The 19,146-nt window shown below is 42.0% G+C and overlaps 1 protein-coding gene across 1 annotated transcript; it reads right to left on the bottom strand.

Moving 5' to 3' along the window:
- Nucleotides 1–1,507: 1,507 nt before the first annotated feature.
- LOC309691793 (protein NLRC3-like) lies at nucleotides 1,508–16,297 on the bottom strand. The gene is made up of 9 exons (XM_082509733.1): nucleotides 16,028–16,297; nucleotides 15,554–15,711; nucleotides 13,541–13,660; nucleotides 13,227–13,411; nucleotides 11,312–13,133; nucleotides 10,463–10,636; nucleotides 8,295–8,468; nucleotides 3,529–3,707; nucleotides 1,508–2,723 (listed from the first exon to the last, which is right to left on the bottom strand). The coding sequence occupies exons 1-8, from the start codon at nucleotides 16,049–16,051 to the stop codon at nucleotides 3,530–3,532; spliced, it is 2,835 nt and encodes a 944-aa protein (XP_082365859.1). The 5' UTR covers nucleotides 16,052–16,297; the 3' UTR covers nucleotides 1,508–2,723; nucleotide 3,529.
- Nucleotides 16,298–19,146: the final 2,849 nt, after the last annotated feature.

The following is a 19,146-nucleotide window of genomic DNA, read 5'->3' as shown; positions in this document are numbered from 1 at the left end:
CCAGTTTTGAGATCCCTTCCCAGACGCCTTAACTCACATCCTGGGCCATCTGATCTCAGGAATTCGCATGATAAGGTGAGGCCAGGTTTCACATTGAACTCACCCGAAACTCTGGCTGATTGGGACCCACACCCAGTTTCACACCTTGACTCAGGCGATTAGAGGATCATCAGGGGGTCCTTTTGTCCCTCTGTGGGGGGAAACTCCCACTAGGTTTATATCTGGAACTCTCCACCATTTGACCTTAGAACTGAAGAAGCTTCTCAGATGAGAGGTGAAACATCTTCAAGTAACTTAAAGAAGTCCAGACGCTTTTCTTTGCAAGCTCCTTTGACTACGATGACCTGGATGACTGAGAACCTTCACAGACATATACAATAGGATAAAAATAGAATACAAATGCTATATACAACTGAGTAAAAATACAACTTTGTCAAAAAAGAGTATTGCACTTAGTCTTATTGCACATGTGTGGGTTTGTGTGTGTTTGATCAGCAGCAAAAGTCTTTGTTGTGGAGTCTGACAGCAGTGGGGAGGAAAGACCTGCAAAATCTCTCCGTCCCACACCGTGGGTGCAGCAGCCTGCCACTGAAGGAGCTCCTCAGTACTGTCAGAGTCTCCAGCATGGGGTGGGAGAGGTTGTCCAACAGGGATGACAGCTTAGCCGCCGTTCTCCTGTCACTCACCACCTCCACTGGGTCCAGAGCGCATCCTAGAACAGAGCTGGCCCTGCAGATCAGCCAGTTCAGTCTCTTCCTATCCCAGCAGAGATGTTGCCACCCCAGCAGACCACACCATAAAAGATGGCTGAGGCCACCACAGAGTCATAGAAGGTCTTCAGGAGTGGGCTCTTCACTCCAAAAGACCTGAGTCTCCGCAGCAGGTACAGCCTGCTCTGCCCTTTCCTGTAGAGGGCGTCTGAATTATGAGTCCAGTCCAGTTTGTTGTTCAGATGAACACCAAGGTACCTGTAGCTGTCCACAGCCTCAATGTCCATACCTTAAAAGCCTAGATAAAAGCCTCTTATTCCCGTCATAGGGGGACACAAATATAACCCTGTCCTGATTAAAGAATGGTCATTGCGCATGGAGAGTGCCCGCATGAGATATAAATTGAACATTAACTGCAGTTCTCAATCATTCCACAGGGTGACATTACAACATAAAGAAACAGTGATAAGCAGACACTTTGCAAGGGTTGACAGCCAACTAAGCTGCCTCTGCACTGTATACATGGTTGTAAATGCTGTTCTGTAAATGTCCTAAGCAGACATGATCTGTAGTTTAATTCTGGCTGCAGAATATCCGTGAATAAAAAGATGAAATAAAATACAGATTGAGTAGGTGCGTGAGTGTGAAACAGAAGGGGTGGAGGACTCTCTGTGTGTACAAGGACAGAACAGTTCAAATACACTAATGATCCAGAGGGACACACAGGGGTGATGCTGGACTCTACATCATGTCTGACTGTGATGGACCGAGCAGTGAAGGAAACTTAGGCACAGGTTAAAGTCCAAAAAATGATTTTTTTATTTAACCCAAAAAACATAATTGGTTAACTCATGCAAAAAGAATCAAAATCTTGGGCCCATAAAAGAGGTCAAACTAACAAAACTCTACTCAAAGTTAACAACACAACTGATAACTCAAACAAACTGACCTAACTTAATGAGACAAAGGGGAAACTTAAATAGTGGCTGATCAGCCCACAAAAACAGGAAAAGGGGTAAAACACACAAAACCTAACTAAACCAAACATAATGAACTCCAATTCCCCCCCATGGTCCCGAGTTATGGCGTGAACCAATTTGTAGCCTTCCTTTAAAGCTCGCTCCGCCCCTTTTCCACCTCTTGGCTCCTTAATCAAGGGACTGGAACAGCTGCAACTAAGGTAACTCAGAAAACAAAAGATTAATCATACATAACAGTGTAAACTAAAATGTGCGCACTTATTTTAGAATGCAGCGTTATGTGGATATGTGAATGAATTCTAAACCAAAACCAGTTATTTATTGTTCTGTAAATAAATTCCTATATTTAAAGAAAGAAATGTGAATGCAATATTACTTATAAGCCTCTACACTAACATGGTGATATTACCACTGTGTGGCTGTAAGTGCAGCCATCACACTGACAGTGGAGTTGTTCACAGAGCAGTTCACTCTGCAGCACTGAAAATCATCTGCACATCGTCCCATTCATCTGTCAGACACTGAAGAATGAGTCCTTCCACTATAACAGAATTGATATGTGAATCAAGTGTTTCCATAGGGACTCTTCATCAGCCGTCAGTCAGTAAGACAGCACATCCAGTGCAGAAAGCAGGAGAGGAGTCGGGGAGGAGCTGTGTAGTGTAGCCAGCTTCCTTTTCAGCTCTGAATGTTAAAAGGAAGTTCAGTCATGTTGGACTGAACTTAGTAAGCTAAATGCTCACACTTGCAGAGATTTTTAGCATCAAATCTGCAGATGTCATTCAAGTCCACAGTGGAAATAAATCACGAGACTCCTGAAACACTTTAGTGATGGATTATCTATGTTCACCTGAAAGAAACAGCTTCTGTGAGGTGATGACTCCTCTGTCAGTCACTTCTGGATGAAGCTCTGCTCTCCACTCAACCTCCCAGTAACGTGGCCCAGTCAGAGCAATGCTACTTCAACATCATCAAGACACAGCTTATCCTCTCTTGGCACACACGCTGTCTTGTTTACCAAAATGACTTCACTCTGCAGAAAAAAACAACATATTTTCTAACTGATTGTTTACAGATATTGACAGTCATCACCATCTCCTGTCTGTCAGTAATGCAGAATGTCCAATATGAAGCAGGGACCTGATTAATGTTCAGAGCAAGAGTGGACCATTTCCTGTTGTTCCACTAAAACAGAGTCTTCATGTGTTCATAATAGGGCTGTCAACATTAATGCGGATTAATCCGTCATCACGATTAACGTGATTAAAATATTTAACACAATTAACCCATCTGGAATAACTCAAAATCCCTGAAATGTCTCTGTCAATGCATTTCGGGCAGTTTCTCCAAAGTTTGTCCATTCTGCACTCCAGATAGGTTAAACATGTTAAAATGTTAAGCTCATTAACCGTGATGATGCGTTAACGTTGACAGCCCTAGTTTATAAACATATCTGATTCTGAAATATCAGCTGACTAATAAACATGGATGCTGTTACTGAACTGAAAGCACTGACAAGACAGATGTATAAATATGTTTCCTGGAACTTGGCAGAACTTGTGCTCTCTATGAGTATTAAATGGTTACTAAATGCAATTTTGGTTCTCTGAAATAAGAGCCACTGATTTGCAGGCTTTAGTCAGAGTGATTCCAGAACTGTGACAGAGATGAAACTGACAAGTTGTATAGTGTTGAAAAAACAAGCAATGGCTTGGACATGTGCAGAGGATAGTGGATATATTGGAGGCTTCAGGTTTGCAGGAAACACTGGGTCTTTGCTTTCATAAAACTCTGTTTAGGAAAATATTACTGGAGCACCACTCCAACCTTCTACTGACCTCAGATCCTAAGATCCAGTCTACACTGTGGACTCTTCAGAAGCCCCAACAGCTGCTGCACATCTAAATTCTGCAACTTGTTGTAGCTCAGGTCAAGATGTTTCATATGAGAGGGGTTGGACTTGAGAGCAGAGACCAGAGCAGCACAGCTGATCACTGACAAACCGCAACGATACAATCTGAATAAAAAGTAAAACATATAAATAAAATCATTTATAATCTAATCAGATCTCCTGAGTCAACCTATAACCTGTATGCCCAGTTGTAAGTGGCTATTGTATAAGAATCCTCCCAAAACTCTGTAATTATTAAATTACCAAATGTATGGTGCATAGATGTGAAAACACTCTAAGTATGTTATCACTGCTGACGAAAAATTGAAGAGGGTGAGCAGAAGTCACATGCTTCTAATCAAATACGTTTGATTAACTGATTATCAGTTTGTGGTGTCATGAAGTACTGTGCTTCAAATTTTGGACCCAGTATATAGGACACAGGGGACACGGTTCAAATACATAGGCAGCTGTATTGCTGGAACTCAAAGGAACAAAATACCAAAATACAAAACTGGGGCAAGGCAAGAGCCGAGGAAATTCGAACACACAAGGCACACAGCATGAAGGAGGACACGACAATAAACTGAGGGAGACACGAGATAATGAGGGAGGATGAAATAGGTGGCAGGACAATTGGGATCAATCAGAAGACACTGGAAGTAAAACTGAATTTTAAAAAAGGGACAAAAAAAACTGTCAAAATAAAACAGGAAATAACTAACATGGAGACACAGACACAACCCTACAAACTTGACACAAGAACAGAAAGGTAAACAAGCATGGACCAGACCAGACCGACTTTACAAATGAGATACTAAGGACAAAACACAGAGACAAGACTAAGACAGAAAAGACACGTAAGGGAACAAACACCATAAAGCTAGCAAAAAAAATAAAAAAATAAAAATAAAAATGGTCAACTCAGCTTTTACAGGTCAGTGTGTGTGTGTGTGTGTGTGTGTGTGTGTGTGTGTGTGTGTGTGTGTGTGTGTGTGTGTGTGTGTGTGTGTGCTGATCAATCAGTGTTAATGGGGGATGTGTTTTAAGATGGCGCCTGTGTGTTTGGCATGCCGTCAACCGCTCCTTTTTATTTGTTTGATTGTATTGTTTTTAGCTAATGTTGTGCAACATGTCAGTTCAACACTGTCGTATGATCGCCAGACTTTATTGGAAAGCGGCTTATCCACCAAAGTTTCAGTTTGGTTTGGTAAAGATAGCCAGGGTTTTCTGCCTCCCTACCTGGAAGCAGTACCATTGCGCTGGCATCCCCTACCACTGCCACCAGATATGCGGAAATGACGCAGGAGACGGGGTACCCGTGGAGGTCGCCTCGTTAAGCTGAGAATCCAGATTTCTTAGCTTCCTCACGATCTACGCTCTGTTCGTCAATCTTTTCCACGACTCTTGGTACCATCGCGTACACTGGATCCTGTGGATTCCTGGTTGGTCTCCGTTGTCGGCTCTATCGGGAGCAGCCCTGTTAAATCATTCCCTCTTCGGCATCTGTGTTGGAGGGGAATGGACCGATCAAACCTTTGATTGGTGGATCTGGTTGTCACTGCCGCGGAGGTCTCCGAACCAGCTCCCCTCAGGTTGGGTTTAATAAATGCCAGATCGGTGGCGAATAAGACCTTCATCCTGAAGGATTTCTTTTCTTCCCATGCATTGGATTTCCTCTGTTTGACTGAAACCTGGAGTTCACCCGGTGAGTTAAGCATTTTTTCTGAACTGCTGCCCGCCAGCTGTGCTTATTTTAGTGCTCCGAGAGCTTCTGGTCATGGCGGGGGGTTAGCTGTTGTTTTTAAATCACACTTTGAGTTTAAGCAACTATCCTCATGGACACGCCACACCAGCTTTGAACTTTGCCTGTGTGAACTTGGCCACTCGCCTTCATTGCTGTGTGCAATAGTTTATCGGCCTCCTAAATATAACAAGGAGTTTTTATCTGAGTTTTCGGAGTTTCTCGCTGACTGTGCATCCCGGTATGACCAGGTCCTGCTACTCGGTGATTTTAATATACACGTCTGTTGCCCAGGGAAGCCCCTGGCTAAGGAATTCATGGACCTGGTGAATTCTTTTAATCTTGTTCAATCTGTTAAAGGTGCCACTCAAGAACGTGGTCACACATTGGATTTGGTGTTATCATATGGGTTATCTGTCTGTAACTTACATGTGGAGGATGCTGTATTCTCTGACCATATGCCCATTTTATTTGACGTTGTTCCTCTTAGTCCTGTTGTTAAACGGGTTGCACCTATGCAATGCTATCGTACCTTCGGCTCAGATACTGCTGAGGATTTTTCAACACTATTTGAACAACTTGTGTCCAGTCCCTCTGAGTCGTCCTCCGTAGATGGATTACTCTCTCATCTGGGCTCTGTTTGTAAATCTGCCCTTGATGTTGTTGCACCTCTAAGACTCAGGCAGTGTAAACCCAAGGCCAGCCCTTGGCTAACCGATTTTACTCGAGCCATTAGAAGAGAATGTAGGAGATGTGAAAGACGATGGAAAAAGGACAGGCTGTGCGTTTCTCTGGAAGCTCTTAAGACGAGTTGGAAAGCTTATCAGAGGGCAGTAAAGACCGCCAAAAACTCCTATTTTTCACAACTTATTGCTGTTAATTCACATAACCCTTGTGTTCTGTATAATACCATTAATTCTGTACTGAATGCAGAGGATCATGTTCTTTTGCAATCTTCAGAGGTTACGTGTAATAGGTTTCTTAATTTCTTTGTGGATAAGGTTGCCAGTTTGAGACCCTCCACTTTATCTTCTGTTGGCCCGGCTGTGCATGTTCCCTGTTTAAATTTGCTTATTGCTTTCCAACCGATTGTTCTACCTGAACTAGAGAAGCTTGTGTTAAGTGCTAAACCATGTGGTTCTCCGAATGATGTCGTTCCACCGCGTTTTCTGAAAGAGGTGTTTCCTACTGTTGGACCACATATTTTAAACATAATCAATACCAGCCTCTTGTCAGGTCAAGTACCAAGTGAGTTTAAGCATGCAGTTATTCATCCCTTACTTAAGAAGCCAGGCTCAGATATTTCAGTAATGTCAAATTTTAAACCCATCTCTAAACTTCCTTTTCTGAGTAAGATCTTGGAAAAGGTTGTTCACACTCAGCTGATGGATTATCCAAACAACTCTCATATGTTTGAAGTTTTTCAGTCCGGCTTTAGGACGTTTCATAGCACAGAGACAGCTCTCATAAAGGTTATGAACGATATTCTGGTAGCGACGGACTGTGGTAAACACGTAGTGCTTATACTACTAGATATGACTGCTGCATTTGACACAGTGGATCATGACCTGCTGATCTCTCGTTTACAGCATTGTGTGGGCATTTCTGGCTTTGCACTCCTGTGGATAAAATCATACCTCTCAAACAGGAGCTTCTGTGTTAAGTTGGGCTCGTCATCATCCTCTGTGGCCCCTCTACCATGGGGTGTACCACAGGGATCTATTCTTGGGCCATTACTGTTTTCATTGTATCTCCTGCCACTGGGTGCGATCTTTCGTAAACATAAAGTTTCATTTCATCTATATGCTGATGATTGCCAGCTTTATTTTCCTTTCAGTCATTCTGATAGCTCCCAAATTAGACTCCTGCTTGATTGCCTTAGTGATGTTAAGTCATGGATGGCTCAAAACTTTTTAAATTTTAACGAACGTAAAACGGAAGTAATTCTGTTTGGCCCGAATCGTTCCTCTGATATCCCTGATGTTGACCTTGCTGCTCTGACCCCTCACCTGAAGAGCTCAATTACCAATCTTGGGTTAAAAATCGACTCTGCACTTACCCTTGATGGCTACATGAATGGGGTGGTGAAATCGTCATTCTATCAACTCAGGCGTCTGTCGAAGGTTAAACCTTTTCTTTCAAGGCGTGACTTGGAGACTGTTATCCACGCTTTTATAACCTCATGCTTGGATTATTGTAACTCCCTTTTAATAGGGGTTGGACCGGGCACTCTGACATGCCTGCAACTAGTACAGAATGCTGCGGCACGGTTTTTATCTGGTAAAAGGAAATTTGAGCACATTACTCCGGTTCTGGCCTCCCTGCACTGGCTTCCAATTGAATTTAGGATTCATTTTAAAGTTCTTTTATTGGTTTTTAAATCTTTAAATGGTCTGGCAATCTGTCTGATTTGCTGAAGCCCTATGTCCCCACTCGTTCTCTCCGGTCAGCTGAGCAGCTGTTGCTCTCAGTCCCCAAACCACGGTTGAAACTGAGAGGAGACCGAGCGTTCTCTATTGTGGCTCCTAAGCTTTGGAATAATCTTCCTCTTCACATTAGGCAATCGACATCAGTGATGGCTTTTAAATCCAGATTGAAAACGCATTTTCATTCACTGGCTTTTGATTCAGTGGTTGACTGACTTGTATCTTATTGTTTTTGCTATGTTTATTATTTTATCGTATTTATTATTCTTATGGTATCTATTATGTTTCTGTTGTTCAGCACTTTGGTCAGCCTTGTGTGTTTTAAAAGTGCTATATAAATAAACGATGATGATGATGATGATGATGATGATGATGATGAAATTATCAGACACTACTGTGATGTTGCACTGAATTAAATAAAATAAATGCTAGCATTTCACCGGACATCCTCAAAATATATTAGAATACATTGTGAAAAGAAAATTTTTTCAGATCATATATTGGGAGCGAAAGGGTGAGTGAGAGAGAGGTAAGTAAACTGACCTCAGAGTCTCCAATCTGCAGTGTGGACTCTGAAGAAAATCACATAAGTGTTTCACTCCTGAATCTTGCAGCTTGTTGAGACTCAAGTCCAAATATTTCAGATGGGAGTGGTTGGACTTGAGAGCGGACACCAAAGCAGCACAGCTGACGTCTGACAAACTGCAATCCCATAAACTGAATAAAGAATTATTTATAATCCAATCAGATGTGTTTAAGTGTTAAATGTGCATCTCAACATTAGTACGTGCTGATGAACAAACCTATCTCTAAAACGAGTAGTGACTTGGTCTGTGTTGTTAGTTCTATCATTGTGTATAATTATCGTCATGTCAGACTTCTACACACATCATCTAAATGTCAGTATAGTATTCAATAACCTGTTCATATCAACACAGTTACTATGCCTCCACTGCAGCTCAGAAGCAAAACGCTGTGTAAACACTAGGGATGGGTACCGGTGTCCGGTGCCATGATGGCACCGGTTCTGACATAAACGGTAGCAACCAGACCGAAAAGCAGCGCACATTTCGGTGCTTTATTTCGGTGCTTTTTTTTCCTGAGCTGTGATACACTTCTAGCCAATCATTTTACGTTTCCGAGGATAGTAGGCGGGCCCAGGTACGTACGTTCTTTTAGAGCAGAGCTACAGATTAAAAATGTCCAAGGCGAAGCGGTCAAAAGTCTGGCTGTACTTCACAGCAAAATATGCAAACTCAGCAGCCTGCAACAAGTGCTTTAAGCTGATACTGTGATACTGTCAAAGGAGGTAACACCTCAAATCCGATGAAACACCTGGCGACGCATAGCGGTTTTTTTAAAAGCCCAGAAATGCGCCGTATTTGATAGCTTGCTGCGAGACCTCACACTGAGCACATCTACTGTGGGTGGGTTGCCTGTTATGCAACATCCCCCAAAAACACGAAGAGGAGAGTCCTGGCCCCTAGCCCTGCCAGTGTAGCAGAAATGATGACGGATGATGATGGCAGCAGCCGTTCTTCTCTGCATGAGTAGCTTAATGTTGTTCGTGTGTAATTTATGTTGAGTAGGCTAACCACGTTATTACATTAATGCATGTAAGGTGAACTAGCAAACATCATCATAGCTACATGCGGCTGTCCTCTTGTTTGATGGCAGATACTCCCTTCACCCTGGCCAAAAAGGCTAAAATGACCAAAGAAAAAGTGGAAAACAGTTAAACATGAGAGGTTTAGGACAAAGTTTGTGTTTTTTCCATTGTCTAAGCACTGCTTCCAGCCAAGAGCGATACCATATATGCCCTATAGCTGCAGAAAAAGCTAACATTGTTATCTTTTTACAAAAAACAGCTGAACATGAGAGGTTTATGGACCAATTTTGTGTTCTCCATTCTTTAAGCACCGGTTTGAGCACCGGCACCGTTTCAAAAGTACCGATTTGGCACCGGTATCGGATAAAACCTAAACGATACCCATCCCTAGTAAACACCAAGAAAAAAAACACACATGATGAGCCAATTTTGAAGGTATTTCACATCTGCTACAGGAACAAGTGGTCTTCAGCTGTCTCTTGTCATTTTTTGTGTGTGTATGTGTGTGTGTGTCCTGGAATTTCAAAACTCAATTCAATTATGCACCTATGCACCTACATCCACTAAAATTCAAGTCCTGGACACCCAAACCTCAAGGCTCATATAATTGGCATTAATTATGGAGCTCCTCCTGGTTCTGTGATGGGACCAAATGTATTTGCATTATGCATTCTTCCCTTAGGCAGTATTATTAGAAGGCATAGAATACATTTGCATTGCTATGTTGGGGTGATACTCAACTTTATCTGTCTATCTGTCAACAAAAACAGACAAACACACCAATTAATTAAACTGAAGAAATGTAAAGGTATAAGGACCTGGATCACCTCCAATTTACTGCTTCTAAATTAAGATAAAACTGTGGTTATTGTATGTGGGCCTAAAAATCATAGGAACATGTTTTCAAGTTTTTCATTCAGTGGGAATGAAACACATATTGTGATGACTCTATGGGTCTTCATATTTTAATGTAAAGCAGCTTGAGTTCACTATTGTTGTGATCTGGCACTATGTGAATAAAACAGAATTGAAATTAAATTGAATATTGACATTCAAATTATTACAATATGTTCAAAATAAAAAACAGTCTTGATGAACTGACCTTAGAGTCTCCAGCCTACAGTTTGCACTCTCTAGGCCAGTAAACAGCTGCTTCAAAGCTGAATCAGGGAGTTTGGCTCCACTCAGGTCCAGCCCTGTTAGATGGGAGGGACTGGACTTCAGAGCTGATGCGACAATTTCACAGTGACTTTCTGAGAGTTCACAGCTAGAAAGCCTGTGATGGAAAATATATCACCACACATGTTATAAAGTGGACAAATGAGTTTTCCTCCATTTGATGAGAAACACTTGAAAAATTTCCAGCTTCATCTACATAAGTGGAACATTTAGAGTCTGTTGTCCAAACAGTATAGAAATTAAACTAAAATTAAACTAACTGAACATCATCAGATTCAATATTAGCACAATTTAAAATTGCTGTAACTGAACCATTACTTAAAATCAGTTACTTATTCCGCTTGTGGTAGCTAACTATAATTTGAATTTGAAAGACAGAGATCCTCTCTACTTTTAAGACTAGCCTTTAAAATGTACTTTTTGTATTGCAAGGGCTGGATGAGGTGGCCCTGAACCATCACTTTGTTATTCTTCTGTCATCTCATGCTGGGAATTTTCCATAATGAACTCTTTTGCAAGCGCCTGGGTATGAGATAGGCCACCATGAACTACTCAAAGATGCAAGTAGGTCAGACAATGTAAGACTGACAGTGGCAATGTGGCTATTCTAGCAGGCAGGAAATCAGACAGAATGACCATGAGAAGCTAGAAAAGTACTGTCAAAAGATCTTGTCAATTTCTGCAGGATGAGTCTTTCTCTCATGTAATCGGTACTTTAGAACATAGATTTGAGCACAAATTATTTTTTGATGATAACTATATCTGGTCTTACCGTGCCTTTCTGCAGTTTCTTATAGCTGGAATAAGTCTTCGTTGTCCCTCCTTTGATGTATTATACTTATTCAGGTCCAGGTCATCCAGAACCTCCTCTGACATCTGGAGCATGTAGGCCAGAGCTGAGCAATGGATGTCAGATAGTTCCTTCTCTGATCTGTTTTCTGATTTCAGGAACTCTTGGATCTCCTGATGTACTGAGAAGTCATTCATCTCCATCAAACAATGAAAGATGTTGATACTTCTATCAGGAGAGATTTTATCACTCTTCATCTTCTTCAGATTATTGATGACTCTCTGGATAATTTCTGGACTGTACTCCATCTTATTGAGCAGACCTCCTAAGAGTCTCTGGTTGTAGTCTAGTGACAGGCCATGAAGAAAGCGGACAAATAGATCCAGTTGGCCATTCTTACTTTGGAGAGATTTCTGCATGACAGTGGAAAGAAAGTCCTCTTGAAAATAGATGGGCATACCATCATCAAAATCATCAGTAAATAAATCTGGAAAATCATTCCTCAGAAACTTCTCCAGCACCTCTTCCTTCCTGTTGCTGTAACAGTGGAACATGTAGACAGCAGCCAGAAACTCCTGAATGCTCAGATGAACAAAGCAGTAGACTGGTTTCTTGAAGATCGCACACTCTCTTTTTAAGATCTCTGTACAAATGCCTGAGTACACTGAGGCCTCTGTGACATTCAGACCACACTGCTCCAGGTCTTCTTGGTAAAATAGGATGTTTCCTTTCTCCAGATGTTCAAAGGCCAGCCGCCCCAGCTTCAGGAGAACATCCCTGTCAGCCTGCATCAGCTCCTGTGGACTCGTCTCATGTCCCTCGTGGTATTTGTGCTTCTTTCTCTTTGTCTGAACGAGCAGGAAGTGTGAGTACATGTCAGTCAGGGTCTTGGGCAGCTCTCCTCTCTCCTCTGTAGTCAACATGTGCTCCAGAACCGTAGCAGTGATCCAGCAGAACACAGGGATTCTACACATGATGTGGAGGCTCCTGGATGTCTTCATGTGGGAGATGATTCTGCTGGACAGCTCTTCATCACTGAATCTGCTCGTGAAGTACTCCTCCTTCTGGGCGTCAGTGAAACCTCGTACTTCTGTTACCCTGTCAACACATATAGTAGGGATCTGACTGGATGCTGCAGGTCGGGAAGTTATCCAGACGAGAGCCAAGGGAAGCAGATTCCCCTCGATGAGGTTTGTCAGCAGCTCGCTGACTGATGACTTCTGTGTGACATTAGACACAAGCTTCCTGTTGGTGAAATCCAATGAAAGTCTGGTTTCATCCAGGCCGTCAAATATGAACAAAAGTTTACAGACAGCGAGCTTCTCTGCTGTGACCTTCTGTAATGCTGGATGGAAAACATGGAGCAGCTCTAGAAGACTGTACTGCTCATCTGTGATCACGTTCAGCTCCCTGAATGAAAGCAGAATCACCACACTGATGTCTTGGTTCTCCAAACCTTCTCCCCAGTCCAGAGTGAACTTCTGTACTGAGAAGGTTTTTCCAATGCCGGCAATGCCATTTGTTAGAACAACTCTAATGGGTCTCTGTTGGTCAGCCAAAGCTTTAAAGATGTCCTGGCACCTGATTGGAGTGTCATTGATGGTCTTGGAAGCTGTCTCCAGCTGCCTCACCTCATGTTGGGTATGAACTTCTTCACTCTGTCCCTCTGTGATGTAAAGTTCAGTGTAGATCCTGTTGAGCAGAGTCCCACTTCCTGTTTCATCACTTCCTTCAGTCACATGTTCACATCTCCTCCTTAGACTGATTTTATGTTCATCTAATACCTCCTGCAGACCAACATCTGCTAAAAGAAAGAAAAACAATGATGCTAAATAGATAGAAAACTCTTTAATACCCATCACAATAAGAAGTCCAGGCTTTAGATGTTCAGTCGTACTTTGAGCACAACCTCTCTGACTGGCGGTCTGCAGTCTGGACCTGCATCCAAACTGTGGACACAAGGAGTCTCTCCCTTGTCTGCAGAACCAGTGTCTACAATTGGTAGAGACTGGATCCTTCAGGATGTCCTGACACAAAGCACAGTAGGACAGCTGCTCCTCCACACTAACATGACTCTTCTCTCTGTGGACATGAAGGAAAAAATATTCTGACCAGAAAAATACACAGTAAAGTCAGAAATATAAATATAATTAAAATATAAATATAATTATATAAATATAATTACTCAGTTCAGCAGAAACAGTCTCTTACTTTTTGTCTAAGGTTGCGGGTTCATCACTGAAGTCTGGATTATGCTCTTTGGACCAATCACTCTTCGCAGACACACAGCTAGATTCTGCAGATGATGTGATGTGTATGTGGTGTTGATCTCTGGAAACACAAACAAAGCATAAACAAACTAACCCCCCCCCCCAAAACCCTTGTCATTCATGGACATAAAATGTTTTTTGTTGTTTGTTTTTTTTCATGGCAGCTTTTGAGACAGTTTTGGGTTTTGCCATGAAACTAGGCTGAGCAGTCAGGCCACTGTGATTAAGAGAGGATTTAAGAAGTGCTCACTTGTAACTTCCTGATTGCATCACATTCAAAAGCACAGACTATTGACTCAAACATGGGCTGCAGGTAGTCCAACTTTTCCAAAATGGCACATTATTACATCCCATTGCCATAAGGGTTGCTTAGTCTCCCAGCACAGTCTCAAGTGTATGAAGGTCCAGCAGACAGGCAATTAATCTAGGAGTAAGTTAAACAGAGCCGTAGAATGTCCTTACCAAACAATTGTCTCTAACCAAAAAATTAGAAACAGACTTTATGAGGGTGACCTGACGGCCTGACATCCTCTAGTGGGATCTGTGCTTCTTGCCCAGCACCATGAATGATGCTGGTGCAATGGCTGCTGGGTTCCTCCTGGTCTACAACAATGTCCAACCGCATGTGCCCAGGGTATGCAGCTATTACTGGAGGAACTGGCTGACCCCCACGGTTGCCTGACCTGAATCTAATAAAATATCTCCTGGACATTGTCAGGGTTCCTGGGTCGGTGACCCAGTGTTTTCAGTTTTGTTCATGTTCAGTTTATTTTGCACTTCCATGTGCTCACTTCCTGCTTTTCCTGCTCGTCTTGTGTCATTAGCCAGATTATGTTCAGCTGTGTACTCACCGGTCTCTCATTATCATCCTCATCAGTCTGTGTATTTAAGCCCTCTGTTTCTACTCGTTCACTGTCATATCATTGATGTTATGTTGTCCTTCCCGTGTGTTCCCTCAGTTCAGTCCGCCATTCAGTTGTCCAGCCAGTCAGTGCCCCTTCACCCACTCCTTATAATAAACCTCACCTACCTGCCAGTCCTGCGTTTGGGTTCCTTCTTCCTCGCCTCCATACAACGCCTGACAGACATTATGTTTTGGTTCATCTTGGATCACCAGGTTGCACCTCAGACTGTCCAGGAGCTTAGTGATGCCCCAGTCTAAATCTGGGACCAGATTCTCAATGACAACATACATCATCTCATTAGGAGCATGCCCTTACGTTGGTATTTGGCCTGCATGAAGCACATGGGAGCCACATAAACTATTTAGTACCAGTTTTAGTTGCAGCAATGACATTTTGGTGAAATAAACAAGCCTGCCACAAAACATTTCACTTTAAATTTCAGGGTGTCTTTGAATTCAGCCCTCTGTATGTTGATCATTTCCATTTCCATCAAACAATGTTTCATTCAATGTTTCATGTATATCTCATGCACATATCTTTCTTTCTACATAGCACTTTAATTCTTATTGTCTGCACTGAAGCACCGCAGCAATTTCCTAATGTTGTAAACCTCAACATCTGGCAATAAACCCATTCTGATTCTGATTCCTAACATATTACCCAGTCCATAACAGTATACTGTAGATATCCAGCATCATTCTTTCCCTATTGAGATCTAATGTGTTTTCCAAGTGTTACTTTTATTGAGCAGTGAGCAGTGTGTACTTCTAACATCAGCATCTGTTTATCTAAAGTTCAGCTTTTGCCATTATATTGTGATCAGTTCTTTTCAGGGAGATGACTTCATGGTCTTTGGTGGGTAAACACATTAGAAAGCAGTTGGATATAGTAAAGAGCATCAGTAGGTTTGAATGACTTTGTTTGTTCAATAGAAAAAGGTTAAAAATCAGAAAGTGGGTTAATCTGACACAATTAAACAGCATTTAGTTTTGTCTTCCTATGAAATGAATTATCTTCAGTTTGATCTACAGACAGAAAGTATCTCTTACTTAGTGTCTGAGGGTCTAGGTTCAGTGTTGAACACTGGAGGCTGAGCTTTGGACCAGTCACTCTTTATAGATAGACAGCTGGATCCTGGATACTCTGCTCTGTAATCCTCTTGATGCAGATCCCTCATTTTCAGTGCATCTGAGAGAACCCGGCAACACTGAAAGACAAAAACTTCACACCTAGAACAGGAAGTAACACACACATACACACTGCAGACAGGAGTCTAGAGTGTAATAAACCAAGCTGACAATTCTCATAAATGAGCAGATCCTTATTTTCTCTTGCAGTCCACGGAGAAACAGCAGACTCCACGTTTATTTTCCTCCACCATGCTCCTGTGTATGTTATGTCACAAGCGTGTGTACCAAATGTGCTACAGGTACAAAGATGTTCAGAATTGAGGCACATCTTTTCATTCAAAAACAATTGTTTATGATTATTCTTACACCATATAAATGCACAATAACAATTACCTTCTTTCCCTCCTTGAGCTCCATTTCTGTAAAATGAAGTTTGAACTCTAAATACTTTCACTATTGAGCAGAAAACCACTTCCTGCCATCTCAATTTTCAGGAAATCACATGCATGCATTACTGTACACGAGAACTGTTTATTACCGAACAAAGCCACGCAGTTACAGCAAGTCTGCCACACAGAAAATGGATGCATATTTTTCTTGGTTTTATGGAAACTCAGAACCTGTAGAGTTACTTGGAGATCCTGTGATACACCACCTAAATGGTTTTCTCACTTATCATTTGGAGATTTTCTTTGATCCCTCACTGACACTGAATCTTTTGTAAAAACAAACAAACAAACAAACAAACAAACAAACAAACAAACAAACAAACAAACAAACAAACAAACAAACAAACAAACAAACAAACAAAAAAAGCAATAATTGAAAAAAAATAGGAGTAGAAATGACATACACTATAGGTAAAATGTCAGCTATTCTGGTGGTTAACATGGAATAAGGTCAGTAAAGTGAAAACTGTTGCAGTTTTTAGCGCTACAGTCGTGGATGTTTATGCTGCTAGCAGTGTTGGGAAGGTTACTTTTAAAATGTATTCCATTACAGAATACAGAATACATGCCCCAAAATGTATTCTGTAACGTATTCCGTTACGTTACTCAATGACAGTAACGTATTCTGAATACTTTGGATTACTTAATATATTATCATGCTTTTTACAACAACGTGAATGTGCTATTGCTGTGTGATTTATTACTATTACTGAAGGTCCGCGACTCCGAACTGTAGTAAAGGGACCTCTGACTAATAAGGCGGGGTCCCTGTCGGCTCGTAGCCGAAAAATAGCTTTACTTTGTTGGGGGGGTCAACTTTTCTTGCGAGAGACAGAGAGAGGCGTTGAAAGGCTGCTCCAACGGAACTTATTGTTTTCGGAGGAAAACACGAACACGGTGTACAGTCGAGTCTTAATACTGGGCTCGTGAGACACTCTTCTTGGCTGAAGTGGTTATTATTATATTTACATGCTTCCAGCTCCCATTTTTCCTCGATGACAACTCCAACCTTTCCACTCCCCTTTTTCTCCCTCCTCGCGCTCACAGACCCATAACGTGTATGGCAGTCCAGTCTCCCTGCAACACGGACTACACTGCCCATGATGCTACATTCTTTAGAGCTATGCTTGTAGCATTCTGCCTGTTAGCTTAGCACAACAACAACAACAACAACAACGAAAAGGCGCTCTCTCACCCAGGAAACACACAGTCGCGGAGAGAGAGAGAGAGAGCGTCGCCCTGTAACCATGGCAACCGCAGCGCTGCCGCCTGGAACAACAGAACATAGCTGTCAAACAAAACCCAAACAGTCCTGACCCGCGACAAAATGGAACATGAAAGTACCGCAGTGTAATCCATTTATTTCAACAAAGTAACTGTATTCTGAATACCACCTTTTTAAATGGTAACTGTAACGGAATACAGTTACTCATATTTTGTATTTTAAATACGTAACGGCGGTACATGTATTCCGTTACTCCCCAACACTGGCTGCTAGCCTGCTAGCCTAAAGTTCACATGAAGACTACACCTTTGAGTTGAGGGATAGTGGTGGGGCACCAATGTTAGCAATACCTGAGTGCGCTTAGAAGAAAGTTACCTGCTCTCTGTGAATCTAATGTGACTAAAAATTTACCTGTTTGGGGATTACATTCAACAATTTCCTAACATGTACAGTTCAGAGACTTGTTCAGAGAATGATACTTTTTATAAATGTTGTTATAAGTTTACAGTCCTAAACAGCCTGTCACTTATGGAATCTGAGCTGTCTGGGTTAGACGTTAACAACTTGATCAGTGATTGTTCTCCTGTCATGGTGATCTGTCCTCTAAGGCTGAAATGGTTCTGATTCTGGACTGAACTAAAAGCCTTTGAGGTCTTCCAGTGGCTTCGGGAAGTTGTGGTTCCTCTTCCCTTTTCTGCATCTGTGGCCACAGCAGCTGAGGGTTGAAGGTTTCCCGGAGAGTTTGAAATCTGCCCTGACAAGCTGGAAATTTATTCCCCTTCGGCGTTTTTGCAGTAAGGCTGAAGCAGCTGAAGGAGCATGTGAGACAGTATACATTCTCTCTGTATGGTGGCTAGATCATTCGGATCTCGTATTGTCTGAATATTTTTGTCATTTTCTTGTTCTGGCTCGACTGCATGAACTGTCCTATCTTGCGGACTGAGATAGGTCTAAATAAGGCTTAAGGAGACAGCTTGACCTATCACAGTCCCCCGCTCAGGGAGTGCCCCTTTCCCTCTGAAAGAGCAGGAAATTTCAGGCCAGGGCTTGGAGCTCTGAGCAGTTTGACATGCACACTTCCCTCTTCTCGTAAGAGTCAGCTGGGCACTTGTTAAACAGTGCTCTCTGGTGGCCAACTGCCTGCAGTACAAAGATATTCAATGAGAGTGGTTAAGAAAGGACACACATTTAAAGCTTATTTCCTTTTTGTTCCTCAGGCTGTGTAAAGAGTGACTGTTAACCATCAAAATGTTAGACCTAAAAAATTTATCAATTTGATGAAGTCATGGCTCAGACATCATAACAGGCCTCTGGATACTTACATGGAAATCTATCTACACATGAGCTTAAGCAGCCAGAAAGAAATAGAAATGACTGTGAACTCTACTTCTGTTTGTAGCTCGTCTTCTGTCTCGATATTTGCATGTTTCTGTCACTGAATGACAGACAGTTAATCACAAAAACTGTCATCTCAAGGCACTTTATATTCTAAGCTGGAGACCTTACAATAATACAGAGAAAGCCCCAACAATCAGATGACCTCCTATGAACAAGCACTCGGTGACAGTGGGAAGTAAAAACCTTTAACCTTTTAACAGGAAGAAACCTCGGGCAGAAGCAGGCTCAGGGAGGGGCAACCATCTGAACAACCGGTTGGGCTTTAAGACAAGCAGAGACAGGACAAAAACACACTTTGGGAGAAAGAGCCAGCGATGATTAATTATTATTTATGATTAATAATTAAATGCAGTAATGGTGTGGAAAGAGCTGAGTGTCTGTGAAAACCAGGGGTGTCTGTGCTGCTCTTTTATTTTTGTAAGTCATTGATGTTTACATCA

Source organism: Aulonocara stuartgranti, assembly GCF_965226115.1.
Source record: "Aulonocara stuartgranti genome assembly, chromosome: 17".
In the NCBI taxonomy this organism is placed as follows: Eukaryota; Metazoa; Chordata; class Actinopteri; order Cichliformes; family Cichlidae; genus Aulonocara; species Aulonocara stuartgranti.
The sequence above is the reverse complement of the archived record's forward strand: the minus strand, read 5'-3'. Positions and strand labels throughout refer to the sequence as shown.